Below are 26,516 nucleotides of genomic sequence, written 5' to 3'. Positions count from 1 at the left end.
GGCTTGTGTGGACACCAAAGGAAGGGACTATCACTACTTGCTCCCTGGGAGAGGTGCAGAAAATGTAACTAAGACCTTGTCTATACGAAAAGAAATTGACAGCCAGTTTGAAATTGAATTGCCATGGCCTAGAGCAAAGAATATCCTTACATATTATTCTACAATGTCATTATAATTTTTGATATTTTACAACAGCATATTGTACAATTACCCCAAACAAACTTACCAACTAATTCTTTGAATGTCTGGCAGCAATTTAAAAAGGACATGAAAGGATTTAATCCCTTCCACTGTATAGAGGGCCACCTGGGAAGGTACCAGAGCATTCTATATTGGCCGCTCTTGCCCTTTTTGCCAAGAGGGACCCTCTTCTCACAATCCAATTGCCCACGGCTGTTGCCTGAGCTTTCTGTTCATGCTGAGGTTGAAGCCTCGTGGTGGCTGGTACCATGGATCTGTCTCTCGCCCAATGATGTGAGCTGGGCCCTCCCTGGAGAAGAAACCTGGGTTCCCCGAGATATGTGATAAGTGCTGGGCCCCACCAGCAGGCGAGGGGATCCCAAGGCAGGTGTTGGGCGTGTAGGCCACGGGGGCATAGGCTACCAAGGAGACAGAACTGGACCTCACATCACCCTGCTTGGCCCCGGAGGATGGCTGGTTAGCCAGAGACGGGTAAGATTCCTCAGGGAAAGAACAACCTAAGACAGGCACAGTTGCAGAGGGGCCATCAGGAGAGAACTTGGGGGTCAACAGAGGTGGGGCACAGACCCTCACCCCCCAACCTTGCAGGGGTCTGAACCCTCACCCCTTCTGAGGGAGGTCTCCTGCCCCCATGGCTGCTTCCCTTCCCACGCCCAGCTCAGATTGGGACCCAGGCAACAGACAGAGACTTGGCCAACAGCAGCTGCCCTATATCTAAATCCAGCCTAGCATCAGGACTGCTCAGGGCCTACTCAAGAATGCAAATATTGCCGAAACCGGTTTGGCTCAGTGGATGGAGCGTCGGCCTGCGGACTGAAGGGTCCCAGGTTCGATTCCGGTCAAGGGCATGTACCTTGGTTGCGGGCACATCCCCAGTGGGAGGTGTGCAGGAGGCAGCTGATCGATGTTTCTCTCCCATCGATGTTTCTAACTCTCTATCCCTCTTCCTTCCTCTCTGTAACAAATCAATAAAATATATTTTAAAAAAAAAATTCTAAAAAAAAAAAAAAAAGAATGCAAATAATCCTTTCCACTAATATTTACAGGGTAAACTAAGATTGTTGTTAGAGTATTAAATTTGACAGTAAAATAGTAGTCAAGTTTTCAAGTTAATTTAAATTGGCTAATTGAAATAAGTGAATATTCAAGAAAAATTAATTGTACTGGACAAAAAGCTGTTTCTAAAGTATTAACTAAAATTTATATTGGTAGTTCATCTCATGGTAAAATTGCTTAACATGCAATGAATCTAAAGCAGTCATATTTTTGTTTAAAAAATTAAAATTTAAAGTTATCAAGACTGCATTATAAAATTTCCAAAAGCCTCCATTAATCAAAAAAAAAAAAAAAAAGGGAGGGGGGATAGTGGAAAAATATCATGTAAGGAAAAATATACTGTAAGTAAATTACATCTAGAAAATTTTACTTTAGAAAATTAATTTTCATTTGTAATACTAACAGCACGACACCCATGAAAAACACACATGGTGTCAAAACAAGCCAAAGGAAAATTGTTTGGGCAAAAATAAAAAGGATCCCAAGACCAATTTATAGAAAATATTCCTTTATTAACTTTTGGTTGAGAATATGTTTGTATATTTTCAGAAAACACCTCTAAGACCATGTGAATTCCTGCAACACAGAGGAATTGACAGGACTGCTCCAGCCATGAAGACAAGAGGAGAAACAGTCCAGAGATGGAAGACGCTGACGACGCCTTGCCATACTAGCAGTCAGCAGCTGTGCGTCGCTGCAGGTTGCCCAGGACCAAACCAGAGAGGGTCGGACCTGCATTGCCACCATTTGTCCACCATCCAAAACTGAAATATCATTGCTGACATGTACACATAAGGAACTGTTTGACATTGAAATTGGGACTCAAAAGAACTGTTGTCCCAGAAAGAAACTTACTTACTATAGACTGATTCATTTGCCTCTCAGCATAACCATTATTGCTTGTCTCATTTTTTGTTCTTATATGTTTATTTCTAGTCTGCAGATGCAAGATTTTTTTTTAAAGAAAAGAAACGGGGGAGATGTCGGAAGTCACCCATTGTCCTCTGATTGAGACATTGGTAGCTGAAGCAACTTCCACATGTTAATCTTATGTAAATCCTTGCTGACTGGCTATTACTGGCTATGGGTGGATCCCAAACCTTAATAAAAGGGATTGCAAGGCCAGAGTGAGAGTAGTCCTCCCTCTAGAGGTGGGCTGCTGCCTGGCCCCCAATATCACCAAATTACTATTTTTCTAGTCTCTTTCATTTGTGTGTGGCCTCCTCCAGAATCTGAACCCTGAACCCTGAACCACGTGGGATGTGAAAGGGGTTCCTGCAGTTTTTCCTATTGGCTTCGTGTTGAAATAATGACACTTCGGATATTTACCAGTAGGTCAAATAAAATACATTTTTAAATTTATCTTTTCAAAAATTTTACTTGTTTCTTTTTACACTTTTAATGTGGCCACTAGAAAAATTTTAATTACATTTGTAGCTCACATTATAATTCTGTTGGAGAGCACTTCATAGACTAAGCTCCACGAGTTCTAGGACCTCAAGTCTGTTTCACTGACCTCTTTAGTCCCAGTATTTAGCATGCCCCTAATTTGTTTCCTCTCCATGCACCTAGACCTAAGTAATTTTCAAAATTAGTTTTGACTCCTTCCCTTACAAACACTCTTATTTATTAAAGTTAGGAATTAAGAATGGTGGGGGGATATTGTTGGTAATACTGTGAGAAAGAGGCCACTGTAGTGTGAGAGTACAAATTGGTATAATTGGGGGGATGATAATTTTGCGGCATTCGTGAAATTTTCAAGTGCACAATTCCTTTTAAAACCAGCAGTTCCATTCATAGGAATCTGTCTCACAAAAACATTTGGCAAATATACAGAGACACATGAATAAGGTTGTTACTGCGGCATTATTCTGCCCTACCCCCTTCCTCTTTTACTGTAGGTAACTGGTGGCACAGAAATGAAAGTGACAAAGCCCTGGTGCAGTTGCTCTGTTTACAGATCAGAAGACAAATTCTTTAAAAGCCAGTTATGGTCATTTGTTCCTCTCAAGGCTCATTTACAAAGCTTGGCTTCAGTTCAAATGTCTCCTCCTCAAAGCAGTCTTTCCTCACTATGCCTTACCTAACCCAACCCCTCTCATTGCTATCTATTGTCACCTTATTTGTTTTCTTTTAAAAAAATATGTACATATTTGAAAATACATTTTTATTGGTTTTAGAGATGAAGGGAGAGGAAGAGATAGAAACATCAATGATGAGAGAGAATCACCGATCAGCTGCCTCCTGCATGCCCCACAGTGGGGTTGAGCCCGCAACCCAGGCATGTACCCTGACCAGGAATTGAACCTTGATCTCCGGGTTCATAGGTCAACACTCAACCACTGAGCCATGCCTATTTATTTTCTTCATAGTATTTAAAATCAGCAAATATCTGGTTTATTTGTTCGCTGATTTATACTTGTTTTCCCTCAGTAGAAGGTAAGATTCAAGAGGGAAGGGACCAGTCCTAACCAGTTTGGCTCAGTGGATAGAGCTTTGGCCTGTGGAGTGAAGGGTCCCAGGTTCGATTCCCGTCAGGGGCATGTACCTTGGTTTCGGGCACATCCCCAGTGGGAGGTGTGCAGGAGGCAGCTGATTGATGTTTCTAGCTCTCTATCCCTCTCTCTTCCTCTCTGTAAAAAGTCAATAAAATATATTTTTAAAAAAAGAAAAAAAAAGAGGGAAGGGACTGGCCTTGGCTAGTGTGGCTCAGTTAGTTGAAGTGTTGTCCAGTACTACACTAGAAGGTGGCGGGCTAGATTTCCAGTCAGGGCACGTAGCCAGGTTGCGTGTTTGATCCCTTGTTGGGGTGTGTGCAAGAGGCAGCCTATGCTTTTCTTTCTCATCTCTCTCATCTCCCTCTTCTCTCTCTCTCTTTCCCTCCCTGTCCCCAGCTTTAATAAACATGCTCTAAAATTCACATGAACTCCTGCTGTGAACATTTTCCTGCATGAAGTCAAGAACCCACACACTACCAACTGGTCGTAAGCAGACCCCCTAAGGGCCAGGTCCCTCTTCCGATAACAATATATGGGAAATATAACTGAAACTTTGCACACAAACAGCAGTGTGGTGGTTGCAGAGGGAAGTTGGTGGGTGGGGAGTGAAGGGGGCCTAATGTATGGTGATGGAAGATTTACTTTGGGTGGTGGACAGGCAGTGCAATATACAGATCTTGTATCATAGAAATCTACACCTGAAACCTATATGCTCCTATTAACCAATGTCACCCAATTTAATTTAGAAAAGAAACAGAAGACTCGGGAAGAATCAATGACCTTCCCCAAAAATATCTAAAAAACATTTGAGCCCTAACCAGTTTGGCTCAGTGAATAGAGCATTGACCTGCGGACTGAAGGGTCCCGGGTTCGATTCCGGTCAAGGGCATGTACCTTGGTTGCGGGCACATCCCCAGTAGGGGGTGTGCAGGAGGCAGCTGAACGATGTTTCTCTCTCATCGATGTTTCTAACTCTCTATCCCTCTCCCTTCCTCTCTGTAAAAAATCAATAAAAAAGTATTTTTTTTAATAAATAAATAAAAATAAAAAGCATTTGAGATAGAAGGCCTGTCCCAGAAGAATTACCACCATAGATGACCACAGTACAATATTAACCAGTATGGTAGATAGGGAGGAACCTAGCAGGCCCCTTTGGATCAAAGTCCTCTCTCTGACCCATTGTCTCTAGATGGCCCATTAGAGACGTTAACTCTTTTCAAGTCACTGTGAATTGCCTTATTTCACTTTCAAGTCCCAGACTGTTATCTCCTTCTCCTTAATCCAGAATGACATACACACCTTATTCTGCCTTACTGTTTTAGAATTTTCATGCTTATGTGAATTTCCTGTGTGTATATATTAAAACATGATTTTCTCCTGTCATTTTAATTATTCAACTAGCCATAAGAACCAATATGGGGCTCCTGCCAGTGTGGCTCAGTGGTTGAGCATTGACCTATGAACCAGGACGTCACAGTTTGATTCCTGGTCAAGGCACATGCTCAAGTTGCAGGCTTGATCCCCTGTGTGGGGCGTGCAGGAGGCAGCCAATCAATGATTCTCTCTCATCATTGACATTTCTATCTGTCTCTCCCTCTCCCTTCCTCTCTGAAATCAATAAAAAATTTAGATTAAAAAAAAAAAAAAAAGAGGGAATGGACCAGTTCTGTCTTATTCATCATTATGTGTGAAGAGAGCCTGGCAACATTGTGGGAATCTACCACAGTTTGTTTATTCATCCTCTTATTGATCAATACATTAATGTTTCCACTTTGGGGCTATATGACTAAAGCTGCTAAACATTTTTGGGGGGGGAAAGAGAGCCTGGCAAACAAGGAGCAAACAACGGACAGGGTTGTTGTGAGGATTTGGTGCGTTAATAAATATCAAGCCAAGCACATAGCATTTTAGCTCAAGCAGCATTACACATGGAGGTCTAAGTAAAAGGTCACCTATTAATGTAATGGCATACTGATCAGTATTTAAGAGAAATTAAATAGAAAAACTAAATTCAACATGGATAGACTACCAAACATTACTGACTGGAAAATGAACGTTTCAGAATAATATGCATTTAAAAAACGGGGGAAACTGAGTGAAGAGTATATGGCACCTCCCTGTACATATTTTTGCAACTATTTGTAAATCTATAATTATTCCAAATAGTTTTTTAAAAATAATATGTACAGTTTAATGTCATTTATTTGAAAGCATAAAGACAAATACAAAACAATATGAATGCTAAAGTCCTTTAAAATCTGAAAAGATACACCCCAAGTTCAAAACAATAATTTTCTTTGCAGGGGTCAGGAGGCAGAAGCAACAGCAGGGATTATAAGTAGTGGTCAAAAGAGATTTAGCTTTATCTGTAATATTCTAGTTTTAAAGGAAAAAATGTAGTCTTACCTTACTTGTGTAATTTAATAAATTTTTAACTTGCAAATAAACCTATAGCAGATGATCAGAAGCCCATATTTATGCAAACTACATTAAGTTTATTCTGATAACAAATTCTGAATTAGGAGGATGAATAAGATTAACACTTGAGCCAGTTACATATGAAGGCTTTATTCATTTCTATTAGGTAGTACCATATGAAACACAATATTTTTATCTATAAAAATGAAAATTTCATATGGTTTGTTATGAACTGAATGTATGTACTGCCTCAAAAGTCATATATTAAGCCCAGCTTGTGTGGCTCAGTGGTTGAGCATTGACCTATGAACCAGGAGGTCATGGTTTGATTCCTGGTCAGGGCATACACCCGGTTGTGGGCTCAATCCCCAGTGCGGGGCATGCAGGAGGGAGCCAATCAATGGTTCTCTCTCATCATTGATGTTTCTGTCTCTCTCTACTTCTCCCTTCCTCTCTGAAATCAATAAAAATAAAATAATAATAATAATAACTATACATATATATATATATATTTAAAAGTCATATATTAAAACCCTAATCCTGCCCTGGCTGGCATAGTGGTTAGAGTGTTGTAGAGTGTTGGCCCATGCATGGAAGGGTCTCAGGTTTGATTTCCGGTTAAGGGCACATACCTGAGTTTCAAGTTCTAGTCCCTGGCCTGGGTCGGAGTGCATGCAGGAGGCAACCAGTCATTGTGTCTCTCTCATACTGGTGTTTCTCCCTCTTTCCTTTCCTTATCTCTTTCTCTCTCTCTCTCCTTTCCCTCCACTCCCTTCCACTCTCTCTAAAAAAAAATCAATGGAAAAAAATACCCTTGGATAAGGATTAATAAAAAACAAACAAACAAACAAAACCCTAATCCCAATGTGATGGTATTTGGAGATAGAGCCTTTGGGAGATAATTAGATCACAAGGGTGAAGCCCTCATGAATGAGATTAGTGCCCTTATTCGAAGAGGTCAGATCTAGCTCATTACCCTTCTGCCTTGTGAAGATACAATAAGAAGTTGACAGTCTGCATCATGGAAGAGGATCCTCGCCAAAATCTGACCAGGCTGGCACCCTGATCTTGGACTTGTAGCCTTGAGAACTCTGTGAAATAAACTGCTGTTGTTTCTAAGCCACCCAGTCTCTGCTATTTCATTATAGCAGCCCAGATTGACTAAGACATGGTTCCATATTTTAATTTGACCCAGAGTCCTTTACATGAGCTAGTTGCATTATATAATTTTATTGGGACCAAACAGAAGAAAAATATATACAATTAGTAATATTAAATCACACTAAACGGGGGGGGGGGGGGGAGAAATGGTAAGATATGTACACATATAATACCTTAATAAAAATGAATAAATAAATTAATTAATTAATAAAATAAAATAAAATAAAAAATAAATAAATCACACTGACCACTGTATATACTAACTCATTTGAATTTGCTGCAGAAACCCTAAGAGTAGTTAGTTATGCGGGCAGCATTAGTATCAGACAGGCAGTTCCCCTCAGTTTATTAGTTCAGGTGTGATAGCTGATTTGGCTGGGGGGCAGAGTTACTACAATTAATTAGCTAGCATATATAAGGGGTCAGGACATCCTCCACACCTGAAATTAAGAGTATAAGGAAAGCCAAAACCGGTTTGGCTCAGTGGATAGAGCGTCAGCCTGCGGACTGAAGGGTCCCAGGTTCGATTCCGGTCAGGGGCACATACCTTGGTTGTGGGCACATCCCCAGTGGGAGGTGTGCAGGAGGCAGCTGATCGATGTTTCTCTCTCATCGATGTTTCTAACTCTCTATCCCTCTCCCTTTCTCTCTGTAAAAAATCAATAAAATATATTAAAAAAAAAAAAAGAGTATAAGGAAAGAGAATAAACTTTGAGGTTTTTGATAGACACTACAGCTGAAAGACAGTAACCCGAGGCCATGGAGCAAATGTAAGTGATTGCTCCCTTCTCATTAGCAGCTGTTAGGACGGGGAGGGAAACGTTTTCTATGGTCCACTCGGAGTGGGAGATTGCTTCCTGGGACCAGGAATGGGACTCCATCTGGAGGAAACCACGTTTGCTATTGAGATAATGTCTTGGGGATTCTTAGGGAGAAGATAAGTACAGAGGGCCTTTAGAAATGGGGCAAAGATAGAACACTGGGGACTAGCTATAGTTATGGGAAATATTAATCATGCTCTGTTAACCGTGATTGCCTTGTGTTGGTTAAAGAAAGGGCATTCTGACCTGGCTGGGAGTTGTGTGCCCCTGGGACCTGGGAGTCAACCTTGGACCAGGGAGTCAACCTTTAAATGTGGTCCATTCTCATTCAAGAACTGCCTGTTATCATGGAAAGATTAACAACCTAGTTGCCCAAACAATGGAGTCCCACCCCAACCTGCATAGCCTACTTCCCCATGCCCATAATCCCTACTTCCCCATGTAATCTTTGTCCTACTCTATATAAACAGCTGACTTATGAGGGGGTTGCAGAGCAGATTTTTGTGGATGACTTGCTGCTGTACCGTACTGCCAGCAGTATTGGAATCTAAGCTCATATATGATTCAGCCCTGTCTCTGCTTAATTGGCTCAAGTAGTGACAGGCAGCATGAACCCACTGATTGTCCAGTTATATTGGTACCATACCAATCCTGTGAACACAGGAACTGTCCTAATTCTGGACTCAAAGAAAGGCTGTTAAAGATCCATATGTATTGTCATTGTTTCACTGTTTTAGAAGTATAAGGTGCCCAGCCAACATAGCTCAGTGGTTCAGCACTGACCCATGAACCAGGAGTCATGATTCAATTCCTGGTCAGGGCACATGCCCGAGTTGTGAGCTTCATTCCCAGTGTGGGACGTGCAGGAGGCAGCGATCAATGATTCTCACCATTGATATTTCTATCTCTCTCCTTTTGTCTCTAAAATCAATAAAAATATATGGGGGGGTGGGGGGAGAGATACAAGGAAAAGGCATTTTGGAAGGGTCCTGTTTAGGTTGTATTGTTCAACCTACTGGATTGACCTGGCAGGCAGAAGAGAAATGACACTCCTGTTTTAATCCCCTCCCCTTAGGGCCTAGTCCTTCTTTGTAGGGACCACCTCAGATTATAAAAGCTTGACCTTGAGAACTAGAATATTTCAGAGAGAATAGACTATTGACATCACCACCATCATCATCTCTATCATTTAGTGCTTAATTTGTCTCAGGCATTGTACTGAACTCTTACTACACTCACCTTCTTTAAATCTTGCCTCCTCACTATAAAGTAGGCATACTTAATATTAATGCTTTACAGATGAGGAAACAAAGCCTAGTCCAGGTTAAATAACTCCCCCAACATTACATAGATTTTAGCAGCAGAGCAGGCTCTAAACCACTTCTGCATGAACCAAATCTCCATGCTCTTAAACTGCACTCCTTCCCTTCTCTATTACCTGGGCTGACTCCCGGCAGAAGGGTGACAGAGTTCAAGTATTAAATCTGGGCCTTCAACTCTTTCAATCTTTTATGTCTAGCTATTTTGAAATATAATCATGATTGAATACATATAGGTCTATGTTGTAAATTTAATTTGATAATAATCACACTAACTTTTTTTGCTAGGTAGGCTCAGTTTTCATATTTAGTTTCTCAAGTAACATTTTTGGGTACACAAAGATTTTCTAAAAGGAGATTAATTTAGCAGCTTTTAATTTAGAGTAATATTTTAATGTAATCTGTCTACCTTGTAGTTCAAAAATGTGCTGACCATCGGGCTGCTTTTTGTGTTGATCTGAGGTGGCCTGGTTTAGAAACCTTGACTGGAGTTCTGGCTCCTTCATTCACGAGTTCTGTCATCCCAGACACACCATTTAATCGTGTTCACCTTTATTATCTCTGAGATGTTGTCTAGCTCTAACATTCAGTGGCTCTGATCTGTCTTATAAACATTTCTCAAGACATTTATTACATAATGTCTAAAAGAGATATGACAGATAAAAGTTCAATAAACAGATAACTATTTGCCATATTCACTGTTTAAGTCTACAGACTTTGAGTTGTTTCTCCCCACTCCAATATCCTTCATTTTCCTGCAAATCCTCAGTACAGGTTCTGACTTTCAAGTAAGTTTTCTGACCTCTACAAAATTTCCTTTTTCTGGATTCTTGCAGACCTTAGAGTTTATATCACATAATCTACTCCCTTGATTCTAAGTCACCCATACTTTACTGTTTCTAATGAAGTTCCTAATCCTCAATGAGATTTTCATCTTTCATTCAGTCACTCATTCAACAACTGTTCACTGAGACCTACAAACCTGCCAGGGAGCATCCTAGTGGCTCGAGAGAGTGATTGTTTTCTACCTCATGTATAAACCACAAGATTCTAACACAATGATTGTTGCGTGTGTGTATCCTCACTTAGTTCCTAAAGAGATTTGAGACTGAAATGTTGAATAACTAATTGTAATGACAGGTTTTAAAGGTTGGGTCGGAAACTTCAGAAACTGAATGATCCCTCTGAGCCCTCCCAGGAAGAACCTCTTCCTCTCTTCCAGCCTCCACCTCCCCAAGTAAACCCGGTCTTCTTCGGTGGAGTTAAAGGAAGGGGCCTCACGCAGGCTGGGGGTGAATCCACTACACAATGAAGAAGGCAGGCAAGGGATCCAAACAGGAGAGAGACGTGTGGAAGCAAGTCCTCATTCACATCACATTGAGAATAACGATCCTTTCATCTGACTGCATCAACAGAGTTCTATTCACTCTCAATGTACAGTATACTTAACTCAATAACTCAAATTCCCCACCCGGCTCATTAAAACTAGACTTGAACTTCACACGCCTGGTCATTAGGCGCACTAGCTGTCATTATTTACCATCTTGTCACCCACTCAATGACCACCCAGGTACTTACTGCCTTAGGACATTTCTGACGTATGGGTGTCACTATGTCGTCACTGTCTGTAGTCTGTGCTTCACTGACCTCAGAAGCTCGTTCACAGGATTCCTTATCTGCTAAGGAAGAGAATTGCCAGGTTGTGAACTATATGCTTAACTTTTTTTTTTCTTTTTCTATTTTCTATGTAATGTAGGCCACAAATAGTAGTGAACTATATGCTCAGTGATACAGCCCACTGTAGAGTGTGGTCTTCTTTAATCTCCCAAATAGCCCAAGTTGGTAAAGGTTATTAAAAAAAAAACCTTCCTCGCCAAAACCGGTTTGGCTCAGTGGATAGAGCATCGGCCTGCGGACTGAGGGGTCCCGGGTTCGATTCCGGTCAAGGGCATGTACCTTGGTTGCGGGCACATCCCCAGTGGGAGGTGTGCAGGAGGCAGCTGATCGATGTTTCTCTCTCATCGATATTTCTAGCTCTCTATCCCTCTCCCTTCCTCTCTGTAAAATATCAATAAAATATATTTAAAAAAAAAAAAAAAAAAACCTTCCTGGGTCAACACTCAACCACTGACCCGGGCCTTAATATCTTTATTAGTTCTGGGAAACTCTCAGTTATTATCACTTTAAATACTGCATTTGTCCCCTCCTTTCTCTTCTCCTTGTACATCCTCATTTTATCTTTTTTTTTTTCCCCCCTCACTTTATCTTTTATGGCTCTTTTCTTCTCTTGTATTTTCCATCTTGTTGTCTCTCCTTGCTTTACTCTGGATATTTTCACCAGCTCTCACTTCAGTTGTGTATAATTTGCTTCTTTTTTTAATCCTCACTAGAGGAGTGAGGATATTTTTTCCATTGTTATTTAGAGAGTGGAAGGGAGAAGAGAGGGGAGCAGAGAGAAAGAGAAAGGAGAGAAAAATCGATGTGAGAGAAACACATCAACTGGTTGCCTACCACAAGGCTCCAAAGGGGGGAGGAGGGGCAGGGAACAAACCTGCAGCCCAGGTATGTGCCCTTGACCAGGAATCAAACCCTCGGCCCTCTGGTGCTTAGGCTAATGCTCTAACCACTTAGAAACACCAGACTGGGCTGTTCTTTGTTTTTTCAATCCTCACCCAAGGACATGTTTATTGATTATAGAGAAAGGGAGATGGGGAGACAGGGGGAGAGAGAGAGAGAAGGTGAGAGAGTGAGAGGGAGAGAGGGAGAGGGGGAGAGAGAAACATCCACATGAGAGAGAAGCACTGATCAGTTGCCTCCCATACGAACCCGGACCTGGTATCAAACCCAAAACCGGTGTATGTGCCCTGACAGGGAATCGAACCAGCACCTTTTGGTGTATGGTACAATGCTCCAACCAACTGAGCCACACCGGCTAGGGCATACATTTCTGTATTTAGCAGTTCTATAATTTCTATTGGTTAACATTGATATTTGCAATGTATTTTGCAAAAAATGTGTAATTGATTTAGGAAAACAACAATCTATAAATGGATGCCAAAAGTATTAGCTGATGTTTGATGAGGACAGGATATTTATATAGTCTTAAAATATCTTCTCATAGGTTACTTAATAATTACAAAGGAAAATGATAACTTTATAATGGAAAATTCTGGCAGATGCTTTCTTAACCAAGAAATCAAAGTTAACATCACTAGTAATGGGACAAACTGACACCAAGTACCTCCTAATGTGATACAGTGAGGCCACAATATTACTTCTATAGTAATCCTGTAAAAAAATCCATGACCTGAGTCTAATTATGAAGAAATATCAGACAAATTCAAATTGAGAAGGAACACTTCACAGAACAGCTCACTTATATTTTCAAAAATGTCAATATCATGAAAGAAAGAAAAAATTAGGAACTGGTTTAGATGAAAGGAAACGAAAGAAACATGTCTAAATGCAATGTATAATCCTAGATTACATAAGGGGGGAGCCTACTACAATGGACATTATTGGGACATTTATCAAATTCCAAAAATGGACTGGATGTTATAAAATAAAGTATCCATGTTAAATTTGCAAACTTGATACTTAAACTGTGGTTGTATAATTTTTTTCTTACTGAAATATACAGAATTAAGGGGGCATGATGTTTGCAACGTATTCTCAAAAGCTTCAGAAAAAATTATAAAGTAAAAAGTTGTATAAAGTATAAAACTGATGAATTTGTGTGAAGGGTTTCTGTGATTTTTTTGGTCTTGTTCATGAAGTTCTGATGTAAATTTGAAATTATTTAAAAACAAAATGTTTTTAAAAACTTATAATATCAATTTTCATAGCTCCAGTTCCTTGCTGAAATTTTAAAGTTCAGTTTTATCTCCATGAGGATAGTAAACACAGTTGTTATGGGGGTTGTGTCTGATAACTGCAATATCTGGTATCCTGGTGGGCATGGAGTCTGCCCTTGTCCCTTTAGTCCTGCAAGTGCCCAGAGCATAAATCTGCCTCTCAGAGCAGAAGAGACTCAGAAAGGTGCTGCCTTCTGTGGACCCAGACCAGAGTGGGAAATTCTGCCCTAGGCAGACACCAGAGTCAGACTATATCCCATTTCCCTACCTCCACAATCCACCAAAACCATGCTTCTATCTTGCCCCCACTTCCTCTAGACTATCAAAATCCCAGGGCTGAAGCAATTCCAGCTCACCCTCTCTGAGTTCTAATCATTCCCTGGTCTAGGTTTGGTCATTCTCTCTCTCTCTCACTCTCTTAAAAATATTTGTATTTATTTCAGAGAGGAAGGGAGCGGGAGAGAGAGAAAGAAACATCAATGATGAGAGAGAATCATGGGTCAACTGCCTCCTGCATGCCCCACACTGGGGATCGAGCCCGCAACCCAGGCATGTACCCTGCCCAGGAATCAAGTCGTGGCCTCCTGGTTCATAGGTCAACGCTCAACCACTGAGCCATGCCAGCTGGGCTTCCCTTTCTTATTGGTTCTTTAATGCTTTTAAGAAACATTAAGATTTTAAAAATATATAACTTTAGCTTTTTATTTTTATAATTATTATTTTTAACTTTAGCTTTTTAGTTGTCATCAATGGGAGAGTTGGTTTGAATGAGCTAGTTTGCCACAAATGTAACCTGAAATCATGTCTACTTCTCACTGTAACACAAAAGCCTTGCCTTAATTTAAAAGAAATTTGGAAAAAGAACCAAGATGGCAGTATAGGTAAACACCTGTACCCACTGCCTCCACAACCACATCAAAATTACAACAAAAATACAGAACAACCATCATTCAGAACCACCTGAAAGCTGGCTGAATGGAAGTCCTACAACTAGAGAAGTAAAGAAGAAATTACACTGAGACTGGTAGGAGAAGCAGAGGCACAGAACAGGCTAGATTGTTTTTTAAATCAGGAGGGAGATCATCTCTGCAGAGGCCCCCGTGAGGAGCAAGGGGTCCCGGCCCCACACCAGAGCCCCAAACCAGGATTCCAGAGCTGGAAAGAGAGGTCCTCATAACTACAGGCTGTAAAAACCAGTGGGGATTGGAGCTCAATGACACGGAGGCTGCTGGAGACCCAGGTATTTCTTTTAAAGGGCTGGAGCATGAACTGAACTACAAGGTCCCACTTCCTCTGAGTTCCAGCGCCAGGGTGAGGCTCTGGGGGGCCCAGATACATATGGGGAGGAATTGGATTATCTAGCATTGGGACAGGAACTGGAGGGTGGCTTTCTCCCAGACGGAGGTCCCAGCACATTGTTCCTATGCTGGAACCTCCCCAGTCCAAAGCTGAATGGCAGCCATATATGTTTTCTCCACCCAAGTGATTCCCTGAGACCCCACTTCATCCAATTTGCAGCCCCACCCAACCTATCTGCAGCAACTTTTGCATATGAATGGCCTGTCCTTTCTCTGGCTTCATACTTTGCTAAAATCTCTCAAACAAGCTGCAGCTGGGTCAGCGTGCCCCACACCTATAAATAAAAAGCCAAAGACCCTGTACTAGCACAAGTTGCCTTGCTTCATAGCTGGGCCTTTACTGGGCACCTCCAAGCCCAATACAAATAGTTCCTACAGGGTGGCCCCAGGCAGGGCTGATTTTACACTTCCCTGGAGGCCCTAGAGCCAGTGCTTTCAGTAAACAGCTTCAGACCATAGCAGTTACAACTCTAGACATCCATAAGTGACACACTCAAGGGGCAGATTCAGTGAGCACCAAAGCCCCACTGACTCAAGTCCTGTTCCATAAGGGTGTTTCCTGCACAGCAGCTCTCCCACTGTAGCTGAAGCTGGTCCTCACAGCCAGTTGTCCTGGAGGTTAACTCATCCCAGTAACATTAACAACAATCAAGGCTCAACTACAAGCCTGTGTACACAGACCACACAGGGATGCACCTAGAGTGCCCAGCTTAAGTGACAGGGGATGCTGAGCCACTGGGCCCTACAGGGCACCTACTACACAAGGCCATTCTACCAATTCCAGGAGACATAGCAGCTCTTTCTAATACATAGAAATAAACACAAGGAAGCAGCAAAATGGGGAGACAAAGAAACATATCACAAATAAAATAAATGGAAGCAAGCAAACTACTGGATACAGAGTTAAAAACCATGGTTATAAGGTTACTCAAGGATCTTCATAAAACTTTCAAGGATCTAGTGAGAAAGTCAAAGACATGAAAAAGGACCAGTCAAAAATTAAGCATACACTAACTGAAATAAATTATAATTTATAGTGATTCAACAGGAGAGTAGAGGAGTCCAAGAATCAAATCAATGATATGGAATATGAGGAAGCAAAAGACATCCAATTAGAAGAGCAAAAATAATTTAAAAATATGAAGATAGTGAAAGGAGCCTCTGGGACAACTTCAAGCATACCAACATTCGCATTATGGAAATGCCAGAAGGAGATGAGAGATAGCAAGATATTGAACAACTATTTGAAGAAATAATGACAGAAAACTTCCCCTGCCTGGTTAAAGAAATAGACTTACATGTCCAGGAAGCATAGAGAGTCCAAAGCAAGATGAACCCAGAGGCCCACACCAAGACACATTATAATTAAAACTAGAGGCCCAGTGCACAAAATTCATGCACAGGGGGTAGGGGTGTCCCTCAGCCCAGCCTGCACCCTCTCCAATCTGGGACATCCCTCTCACAATTCAGGACTGCTGGCTCCCAACCGCTCGCCTGCCTGCCTGCCTGATCGCCCCTAACCGCTTCTGCCTGCCAGCCTGATCACCCCTTAACCACTCCCCTGCCAGCCTGATTGCCCCTAACTGTCCTCCCCTGCAGGCCTGGTCATCCCCATCTGCCCTCTCCTGCTGGCCCGGTAACCCCTAACTGCCCTCCCTTGCAGGCCTGATTGCCTCCAACTGCCCTCCCTTGCAGGCCTGGTCCCTCCCAACTGCCTTCCCCTGCTGGCCTGATTGCCCACAACTTCCCTCCCCTGCTGGCCATCTTGTGTGCACATGGGGGCAACCATCTTGTATGTTGGAGTGACGGTCAATTTGCATATTAATCCTTTATTAGATAAGATGCCAAAGGTTAAAGGCAAAGAGAGAATCTTAAAGGCAGCAAGAGAAAAGCAGTTAGTTACCTACAAAGGAGTACCCATATGACTGTCATCTGATTTCTCAACAGAAACTTTGCAGGCCAGAAGGGAGTGGCAAGAATTATTCAAAGTGATGAATAGCAAGGACCTACAACCAAGATTACTCTACCCAGCAAAGCTATCATTTAGAATTGAAGGTCAGATAAAGAGCTTCACAGACAAGAAAAAGCTAAAGGAGTTCATCACCACCAAACCAGTATTACATGAAATATTGAAGATATTCTTTAAGAAGAACAAAACAAAGAAGAAGAAGAAGAAGAAGAAGAAGAAGAAGAAGAAGAAGAAGAAAAAGAAGAAAAAGAAGAAAAAGAAATAAAAAATATGAACAACAAATGGCAACAAATACCTATCTATCAACAACTAAATCTAAAAAACAAAATAAACTAGTGAATAAAATAGGAAAAAAAAAGAAATTTTGAGCACTAATTGGTTTGGCTCAGTGGCTAGTCAGCCTGTGGTCGGGGCATGTGCAGAAGGCAGTAACCAATTGATGTGTCTCTCTCACATTGATGTTTCTCTCTCTCTCCCTCCTTCCCACCATTCCTCCATCCATCCATTCCTTTCACTCTCTCTAAAAAAGCAATGGAAAAAATATCCTTGGGTAAGGATCAACAACAACAAAAAATTTGGATTAACATCACAAATGAGCCAATTATGCTCCTCCTTCTATTTCTTTGTAACCATAATTCATAAGACCTTGGAGTGATTCACATCTTATAATTGCTATGTAACTAAACTGGCTATAGCTAGCTTTAAATACATAGAAAACTACTTTCTTTGAGAATTCCAACCTTAATTTGCCTAACCAGCCCACTGTAACATATAACTAAGCCTAGGGTCTTCAGTACTAAATTCCCATAAAAACTTTAGCAATGAAGATGAAGAAGTAACTGTCTTGATAAAATAATTCAATGATTAAATAGGAAAATCAGATTTTAAAAAGACAATACCAATTACAGGATGGAGAGCTTCATTTTGTATCAGTGCTGAAGGGAATGATGTCATTTCCTCTTCCTTTTGCTGATTCTTTAAATAATCATCTATGGAGATGTTAAAGCCTGAGAATTTCCATTCAGTGTAGTTTACCTGCTACAGAATAAATACAACAAATAAAATCACATATAATTATATTGTATAATTATAATTATTTAATAAAATTAATAATCACATTAATATATAATTAATGCAATACAAATTATCCTATATAATAAAAGTCTAATATGTTAAGTGTCTGACCGTTCGACTGTTCGACCAGTCGCTATGATGCGCACTGACCATCAGGGGGCCGATACTCTGTCTTGTAGGTTAGCTTGCTGCTGGGGTCCGGCCAATCGGGACTGGGCGAGACAGGCCGGACAGGCCCAGGAGCCCTCCTGCAGTCCCTCTCCGGCCCCAATTGTGCACCAGTGAGGTCCCTCAGCCTAGCCTGCACCCTCTCGCAACCCCAGGACCCCTCGGAGGATGTGAGAGAGCCAGTTTCAGCCTGATCCCCGCAGGCCAGGCCGAGGGACCCCACCGGTGCATGAATCCATGGGCCTCTAGTTATAACATAATAATCTATATATATAAAAGGCTAAGCTGGTAGGTGTGACACACACTGACCACCAGGGGGCAGACGCTCAACACAGGAGCTGCTGAGTAACAGCCCTCTCACACTCCAGGACCCCTCGGGGAATGTCAGACTGCTGGTTTTGGCCCAATCCCACAGGCCAGGTCACAGGACCCCACCTGCCAGAGGGACCCTGCTCACTCCGAAGACGCCTTTCATGCCCCGGTGCCCAGTCCTACCCCACTGGCCACCTTCTAATTAATTTCCTTTCAATGTGCATGAATCCATGCACCGGGCCCCTAGTGTAATATAAAATCATATAACACATATTTATAATCCTTTATGTACATATTTTTAGGTGCTACATAGTAACTTTAATCCACTTTCCTATGAAGAAAAGGCAGTATCAAGCACTCAGTATGTGTTCAATAAATACTTGTTCTTCTTTTTCCCAATTGATTTTTAGAGAGAGAGGGAGAGGGAGTGTTGTAGTAAAATATAGAAATGTTTAAAAATGTTTTAATGCCCAAAAATGTTTAAAAGGTTTTAAAAGATTTAACTGTCCTGAAACTTAAAGTGAGTTATTAAGAACACATCCCCCACTGCCCTGAAGCGTGTGTATTCCATTGATGAGGATTTGAACTTAGACTGCTGACTTAGAGTGACTTGCCCTGATAACCTTATGTCTGATGACATATACTCCTCCCCTCCCCAGAGTGTGACCGAGTGCTTACAATTTTGTTTACTAATATATCCATTGAAACTAATGTTAAACTTGAGATCTTGTTACGCATTTTCTACCAGAATCCCCTACTCCCCCCTGGACTGCTGTGGGTATTACAGGCTATTTAAAGGGTTCCCGAACACCGTTCGAGTTGATCATTGCTGGATCGCTGATTGCTTTGATCCCTGCGCTGCGCTGGTGGCTCTGATCGCTGGAAGTTATCTTCGCTGATCGCCTTCAGGTTGGGCGCAGCCCCCTTCCCCGCTTCGCTCAGCTCCACTCGGTGCCAAAAGACAGACGAACGGTGGGGCCTCAGATCGATCCGGCTGTGCGCAGGGATCTCTGAAGGCAGGAACTTCATGCCTGACCTGATCAGCCAGCCAGAGAAGGCGCCGCTGCTGCCACCAGAGGAAACCACATTTTGGCAGCTCCCTTTAAGCCTGTACCCACGGCACCAGGAATTTTGTGAATAACAGTATGCTGTGTGTTAATAAGCTTTGTACCCACTGCAATGATTAAAGAAAAATACATTGCTGTGTGAATTGTAACTGTAACTATTTGTGTGGCATAATTCCTCTGGCAGTCATAGTTATATGAAAATGCCGCCTCGGTCCTGCCTGCATAAAATAGTCTTTTTGTTGGCAACTACTTTAAATGTCCAAACACCTGCACGGTTAAAGTTTATCTCAAGGGACGCCTCAGATAAACGCCCCTCCTTTCTCGGACAGGGAGACAGATAGAGAAACAGAGAGAGTGACACCGATCCATGCCCCCTATCAGAGAGCGAGCCCGGAACCCGGGCCTGTGCCCTGACTGGGAGTGAAACTGGTAACCTTTCGACGTACAGGATGTGTTCCACCACGTGAACCACACCAGCCAGGGCAATACTTACCTTTTAATTTGTTTTAATTACAGTTGAAGTGGACTGGTTAAAACTGTGGTACTAAAGTTCTAAGCAAAAATTGCAGATTACATAATCTGTTACATTGAATTGAACAGTCCAGAGGTTTATTAAACTACTTGTTTGTGGAAACACGTAGTAGTCACAAAAGGCCATGATTATTGCTTACCTTGTGTGTTTGCTTCTGCTTTTTCCTCTGAGAATAATATATTTGGGGATACTACAACCCACATTTCCGTTCTCCAGATGTCTAAGGCCTTACCTGTAGTGTATTTCCACTTAAGAAGTTACGACTAAGATATTCCATTCTGTTCTTCCCTTGGATGCCTGTTCTTTTGCCATGTTTTCTTCTTGAGTAGTTTGCAACCTGGTGTTCCCTTTCCTTTCTTTCTCCCACCTGAGGAGGTTTTTTCTTGGTTGGATACTGGTCAGCTTCGATGGGAATCTCAGCAGATACCACCTAGTCCGGAATAAAAGGAGCAGAAACAGCCTTATAAGATGAGAGGTAACAGCCTTGATTCTCAAGAAAGGAATTTGAAGGCTAGCATTAGACTTCATGTCTCTCCTGTCACAGAGCTGAGAGATGCCATCTCTTTCTTCTCCCCACAATAAAATCCAGTGTTTGGCTCCATGAAACGCCTCACGGATTATGAAGGGTGCTGATTAAGTCTGCAGAACACATGACATTCACAGAAGGAACTTTTTTTCCCTTCAATTTTAATACTATTTTTTTCAAATATGCTCCATAGGATTGGTGGAGGTCTGCTACCTGGGGGGGAAAGGAAGCCTTTTCCTCATCAGATGAGATCTCTAAGCTGTGGTTGGCGCCGTTCTCCTCAGTCTGAGCTTCTGGTTTCAGGAAGCTCTCGGGAGATAGATAGCAAGACTTCCAATCCAGCTGTACCTGAACAGATCCATTGGGTTTTCTAGCAGGGTCAGTGAGGTTAAAATCACCTGAGAGACACACAGACATTAATTAGACCTGATCAAATGATATAGGTAAGTGAGCATTTATCAGCACCTTGTCTATTCCTTCCATTTTAAAATTTCACCGTATTGTTTACAATTAACATTCATCAAATAATTATGATGCAGTACACTCAGAAGTAACATAGAATGGTCTTGAATATTTATGTTTCCATAGAATATTTACTTCTAATATTCCCTTAAAATATTTGGAGGGGAAGGTGGGTATCCCCAGGTTTCAAGAAGGGATAGTCAAAGGATGTATGGATAGGAAGAGCTTGCTTGTCATCAGTCACTCAGACAATAAACAGGATCACGTTATCATTGCTGTTACCAAATGCTTGCTATGCCTTAGGCATACAAAGGAAACCATTATCTATACTCAAGTGGTCCTTATTTCTAAAATAACAAAAGCCAAGGAAACTTAAGCAAAATAGCTTTTCCCAAAGGCCAGACTTCTGATTGGTAATGCTGATTTATTTAACAGATGACTCACACTTTATCTCCTCTTTGGCAAAAGATGGCTTGTGAGCAGAAGTGTCAGCCTTTTTGTTTGTTTGTTTGTTTAAAGCACTTGTGATATTGGGAGGAGAAAATCCTCACACACTTCCTGGCACATCCAGATGCTTATTAAACATGGTTGGTATACTGGCTGCATCCATCACACTTCTTAATGAGAGCTTGGATATCCCTGCCTCACCCTTCCAGAGAGTTGACCCTTCCTAGGTGCACCCCACAACCCTGGGTATGAAAGTAAAGTAAGGTAGTATGAAGTTAAGCTCCATTGGGGGGGGGGGGGGGTAAGGTAGTATGAAGTTAAGCTCCATTTGGGGGGGGTATTTTTAAGAAATTTCCCTTAGTTGTGGTATAGATAGAACTCTTGCTAACTTGTGTCTAATACTTAAAGGAAGGAAGAGAATTATGAGGGAGTGTTAAGGACAGTTTATAATCTGATATCTAGTCATGTGCACTAAGAAACAATCGTTCTTAAGTAAAGACAAATACTGGGAAGCATTACAGAATTGGAAAATGTTTGTTCAGAAATAAAGGCATGACTTCAGGTTGGTGGGTCTACCCACTTGGGAATCTTGCTTTAGTTGCTGAAGCAGAAGAAGCCAATGTTTCCGCTGACTAGTGAAACTCTAAGTCTGCACTTTTGACAATATTCTAAAATCCTATCAGCAGGTTTTAAGAGAGACTGCTCCAAGCAAGTAATCAAAGAAAACTAGAATTAGGACAGGAAGACAACACTGGGAAAAGACCATAACAATGCAGTAACCTTGAACTCCCACCTTTAATGGATTTGTTTTGTGCAAGAGGCAGCAAGGGCACTTGGACTTTGCCAAGGTAGGAGCCAGATTCCGAGTCTTCATCATCAAAAACGTATATAGACAGGGCCTCCCGTCTCAGATATTGATCCAGGTCAGAAGTCACAAGCACTGGGAACTGAGCCTGGTCTCTAAAGTAGGGATTGTTACTGGCTGGAATGATGGTCGTGTCGTGGTCAGGAAAGGTGAAAAAACGGTACATGGCATATGGACTGGGTTGGGTTCCCAGCCATCGACTCTGGAGGCCACAGCATCTGGTGATTTCCACCTGCAGCTCATTCTGATGCTTCCAAGTCTCTGATCTGGACTGGAGAGATGTTGGTCTTGGATGGAGGAAAAGGGCACCCTAAGAGAGTTGTTGTAGGTGAAGCCCAGCACCCTTAATGAGCAAGAGCTCTGACCTAGAGAACTGGGTCACAGAGAAACCTAATCACTTTCACTTGCCTGCAAACTGGCTCTGGCAGATGGCTATCTGAGGGAGATGCTGGCAATCAGGCCTTGTCTTAGAGAATGGAACAGAAAAGCTATTTTGTTCACAGCAGGGAGCTAACTAGCTCCAAGGGCATGGTTTCATTTCAAACTCAGGCTTGACCAAGGAAAGAATCTTAACTACTGTGGTGTGACAGTTTTTCTCTTCCATTCACGTTCAATGGGAAGATGAGCTGATATCATGAGCTGCTGGGATGAGGCTCCTTGGAGATGCATGGGCACATCTTTTTTCTCACCTCATCCTCCTGGGCCCTCCAGGCTCCAAGCACATTGGCTGACAGGTAGGCCTGAGCTTTTTTTCGCTTATTGCATGCCTGTAGGCTGGATCTTATGGGGAAGTGCAGCCTCATCCAGTATTCTAGCACCCCAAAGTCTTCTCCACCAGCTCCTGGGTAGCAGAAAGTATGAAAGGCATGGAGGATACAGATGGTGTGGCGAAGGTCAAGAATAAAGGCAAAGGAAATGGAAGAGCAACTATAGACTTTGGGAAATTCTGCATTAGACCCAGGAGCTGGGGGAAGCTGACAGCACTTACCAGTAAGTGTGGCAGAGCCATGGACTCTCTCCACGGTCTCCAGCACCCTGTCAAAGCAAATCCATCCAGCTGCAAGGGTGTGGTGCTCACTGGCTAGAGCCTGGTGAAGCTCAAGCTGGGCTGAAGCCCCTTGAAGGTGGTGCAAGAAAAGGGAATCTGTCTCTACCACATACTGGGAGGTGAAGTCATAAAGCGGCTGTGGCCCCACAGCTAGTGGGGTACAGTGGGTTTCAAAATCATAGAAGGAATAGGTGCAGAAAGTGGTAGGTTGAGTGTCTTCAGCCTGAGCCAGAGCAGCAGATGTCAAGAAGGCCTGGTGAATGTGCAGCTCAAACAGATTCTCACTTTGATGCAACAGAGAAATGTTCGCTTTATTCTCATCTCTATGGGCTGGCAGTGTTTCCAGATATAACGACATCTGTCGGGTACCATAAGCCACATCTTTGAGCTGTTCTGGAGGGGAAAGAAAACTGCCTATCCATTAAAGGGCAGGGCGCTCTTTCTTAGAATAAAGGAAGGTGGACAAAAGGAGACTAGAAACCATGGTGGAAGTCCAAGTTGTGATTATTTCAAGAAACCATGTGATTCAAAGGGAAAAGCAGCAGAATGACAACCAGGAGCTTTGAATTCTGATGGCTCAACAATCCAACATCTCCTTTAGAAGTAAGGTTCCAAATGAGTAATGGGAAAGTAAACACTAAGCTCAGGAAAACACTGGAGGCACAATTTATTCTACAAATGACATTCTGGCTGACAGCAACGTCCTGTGAATTAATTGGTAATTCCATCAGAGAAGCGCTAGAAACAGAAAATGTGAATATTTTCAAAATGTTGGGATATTACCCATGGAAAGAATAGCAAGTTACAGTCATGGTATCTATTATGTTACATTGGGCCCCACTAATAAAGGATTCCCCTTCCCCAGCCCGATCAGTCCCAAGAATCTTCATTCTGTTAAGAATTTGCATAAGAAGGCAAATCAAACCCACTTTAAGTTAAAGAGTAATGAAATAAAAAGTGGAGGAGGACACTTATTGGAAAGAGGTTGAAAATATTGACAATGGAATGCAAAGATATGTAAGACAATCTAACAAATCTGTGTATTACCTCCCATGTTCAACCAACCAGAAACTTGATATTGGGGAGTATATGAGTCTTCAGTGTGCTGATGGTGAAGGTCCTATTTAAAGAGTTAAAGTAGTAGAATAAAAATATTTTGCATACAGTAGGATTTCTTCCTGCCCAAAATAAATGGAATACAGAGATTGACATGGGTTTCTTAATTGATAAGATTAATACAACTCAAGAAAATAAATCTAAAATTTTGCATTACATGACACAGAGTTAACAATCTTAGTATATGAAGAAATTCTACAAATCAATAAAATACTGTTAAAAAATGGATAAAGAACAGAAACAGGCAATTCTCAAAAGAAATAATACAAATAACTGGTTAACAGGAAAAACTCTGTAGCCTCACCAGTAATGACAGACCTATCAAGTTAAAATAAATGAATCCTTTGAAGTAGATAAGGATATTTATCCTGCACTGTCCCAGGAGAAAGACTGAAACTGAAAGACATGAGAATTTCAATCCAAGGAGGGATTTCCTTTGTTATATGGCAATGACCTTTTAACAGACACCCTGGCATGGATAAACCACGCCCCAGAATGGCCCACCTCCCTTTACTCTAGCTCCATGCTCACTAAGTAACCTGCTTACTGATTCTGCTTTCCAGAGAGAGGGCTGTCCTGAACAGTGGTTTCAAATATTCTCATAGCAGCCACTATCACAGATACAACAAATGAACATGCTGGCTTAAATATCAGTCTTTGATGAATTTTGCTTAGTGTCAGTCAGGTCTCTCACTGCTGGGTAATAACAAAGCCAATTTTCTTGACAAGCAAGGCTGAGACCAGGTCCTGGTCAGCAGTGATTGTACTAAATATAGGAAGTACCACATTATGAAATTTGCATAAGTGTCCAGCCAGCCACATGTTCTGTTAATGCCAACATCCTCAAACTACAACAAAGAATTTAGAGACATTTAGAGAGAAATCACATAAAAGGATGATGAGAAATAAGTGATGAAATTCTATTATCTCACAAAAACTGCTATGTAGGCCTGGGTTGAGGCAACAATCTTAAGAGAGGGAATGTTTACACCACCCTGAGGACCAACGGTGATCTGCTCTCATTCCCAAAATAGATTCAGCAATTGCTGGGCCCTGTTGAAACTCTCCGGAGAAATCAGAGAAAGATGCTGATGTGATGGAGCAAAAGAAGCTGCTAGCCATGTATAAAACAAAGATGGTAGGATAAAGAACAGGAGGGATAAGTCATACGCCAAGGACACAGACAGTAGCTGTGTGATGGATCCCAAGGAGAGGAGAACAAAATACTAAGACTTGCCAGATAGTGGGAGGCCATGGCTTCTTAAAATACCTTCCAGCTGCTTGATACGATTGTTCTTGAGGTCTAGGAGTCTGTTCAGCCTCTCCATTTTTTCATTGTGATCTTGATTCTCATTATCGGCTTTTGTCATCATTGCATCCAGTTCCTCCTGAAACAAAATAATGTCTGAACTTTTCTACCTCAGTGGCCCAGAACTAAAGAGCCCAGATAAAAGCTGGTACTTGCTGGGTAAAAGAGACTCCACTATCTCCTTAGCAGGGCCAACTCAACCACTAGGAAAAAACTTGGATTCCTCACAGACCCCTCCAGGACCAGTAGTGCTATTAGTGCCCTGGGTAATATTTTCCTGGGACTGGCAAAATTTAAACCCAGCAGGCTCACACCTGCCATTTCCATTCGCCGCTGGCCCCTTCACTGGCTTCTGTCGCCAGTGGGCATGTGTGAGTTCTCAAGTTTTTCAAAGGACAGTACTTTCTGTGTTTGCACAGGACCTCATGTCACCTTGCATCAGCCCTGGAAACTAGGGTCTTGCTTCATTCTCAGTCTTGTAAGTGGTTCACATGTGCCTATTTCTCTCTCCCCTTCCTGTACCCTCTTTTCTTGCACCTGATAACACACGTTGATTTTGCGCTGCAGAATAAGCATGTCTCTGGTCTTTTCTAGTTCCAATGTGGTCTCTGCATATGATATTTGCAACTCACTTAACAACTGGGACAGTTTCTTTTCTTCTTGTTTTTTTGGTTCACAGAGCTGTAGAGGGAAAAGCATAGGTAGAAGGGAGTATAAATATAATAGGTCCAGTAAAAACTATTCTCCATAAAGTAGTTGTTGGTAACAGTAAAATGCCAGCAGCAGAATCTACTCCAAAATGTAAGCGGACTGGTGCAAGTTCACAAGTGCTCGCTCCTAGCTCCCCATGCTCAGTAGCACTGAGGAAGTTATGCAGCCTCTTACTGGCTGTTTGCTTTTCAGCGGATCATTTCAAGCCCTCGTCTGAAAAAGAT

The 26,516-nt window shown here is 42.0% G+C and overlaps 1 protein-coding gene across 1 annotated transcript in view; it reads right to left on the bottom strand.

The window, feature by feature from the left end:
- Positions 1-26,157, bottom strand: part of RPGRIP1 (RPGR interacting protein 1) — a gene marked incomplete at both ends in the record, with an annotated part of 43,096 nt that extends 16,939 nt beyond the window's left edge. Inside the window, 6 exons of the mRNA XM_080648272.1 lie at positions 11,053-11,153; positions 17,555-17,693; positions 20,041-20,238; positions 20,548-20,732; positions 25,510-25,660; positions 26,119-26,157. Of these exons, the coding sequence (XP_080504398.1) occupies positions 11,053-11,153; positions 17,555-17,693; positions 20,041-20,238; positions 20,548-20,732; positions 25,510-25,660; positions 26,119-26,157 (813 nt within the window). The remainder of the gene's footprint in view (positions 1-11,052; positions 11,154-17,554; positions 17,694-20,040; positions 20,239-20,547; positions 20,733-25,509; positions 25,661-26,118) is intronic.
- Between the last annotated feature and the right edge of the window lie 359 nt (positions 26,158-26,516).

The sequence above is a fragment of the Plecotus auritus genome (genome assembly GCF_963455305.1).
Source record: "Plecotus auritus genome assembly, chromosome: 1".
NCBI classification, from domain to species: domain Eukaryota; kingdom Metazoa; phylum Chordata; class Mammalia; order Chiroptera; family Vespertilionidae; genus Plecotus; species Plecotus auritus.
Note: the sequence above shows the minus strand (reverse complement) of the source record. Positions and strands in the feature narration are given on the sequence as shown.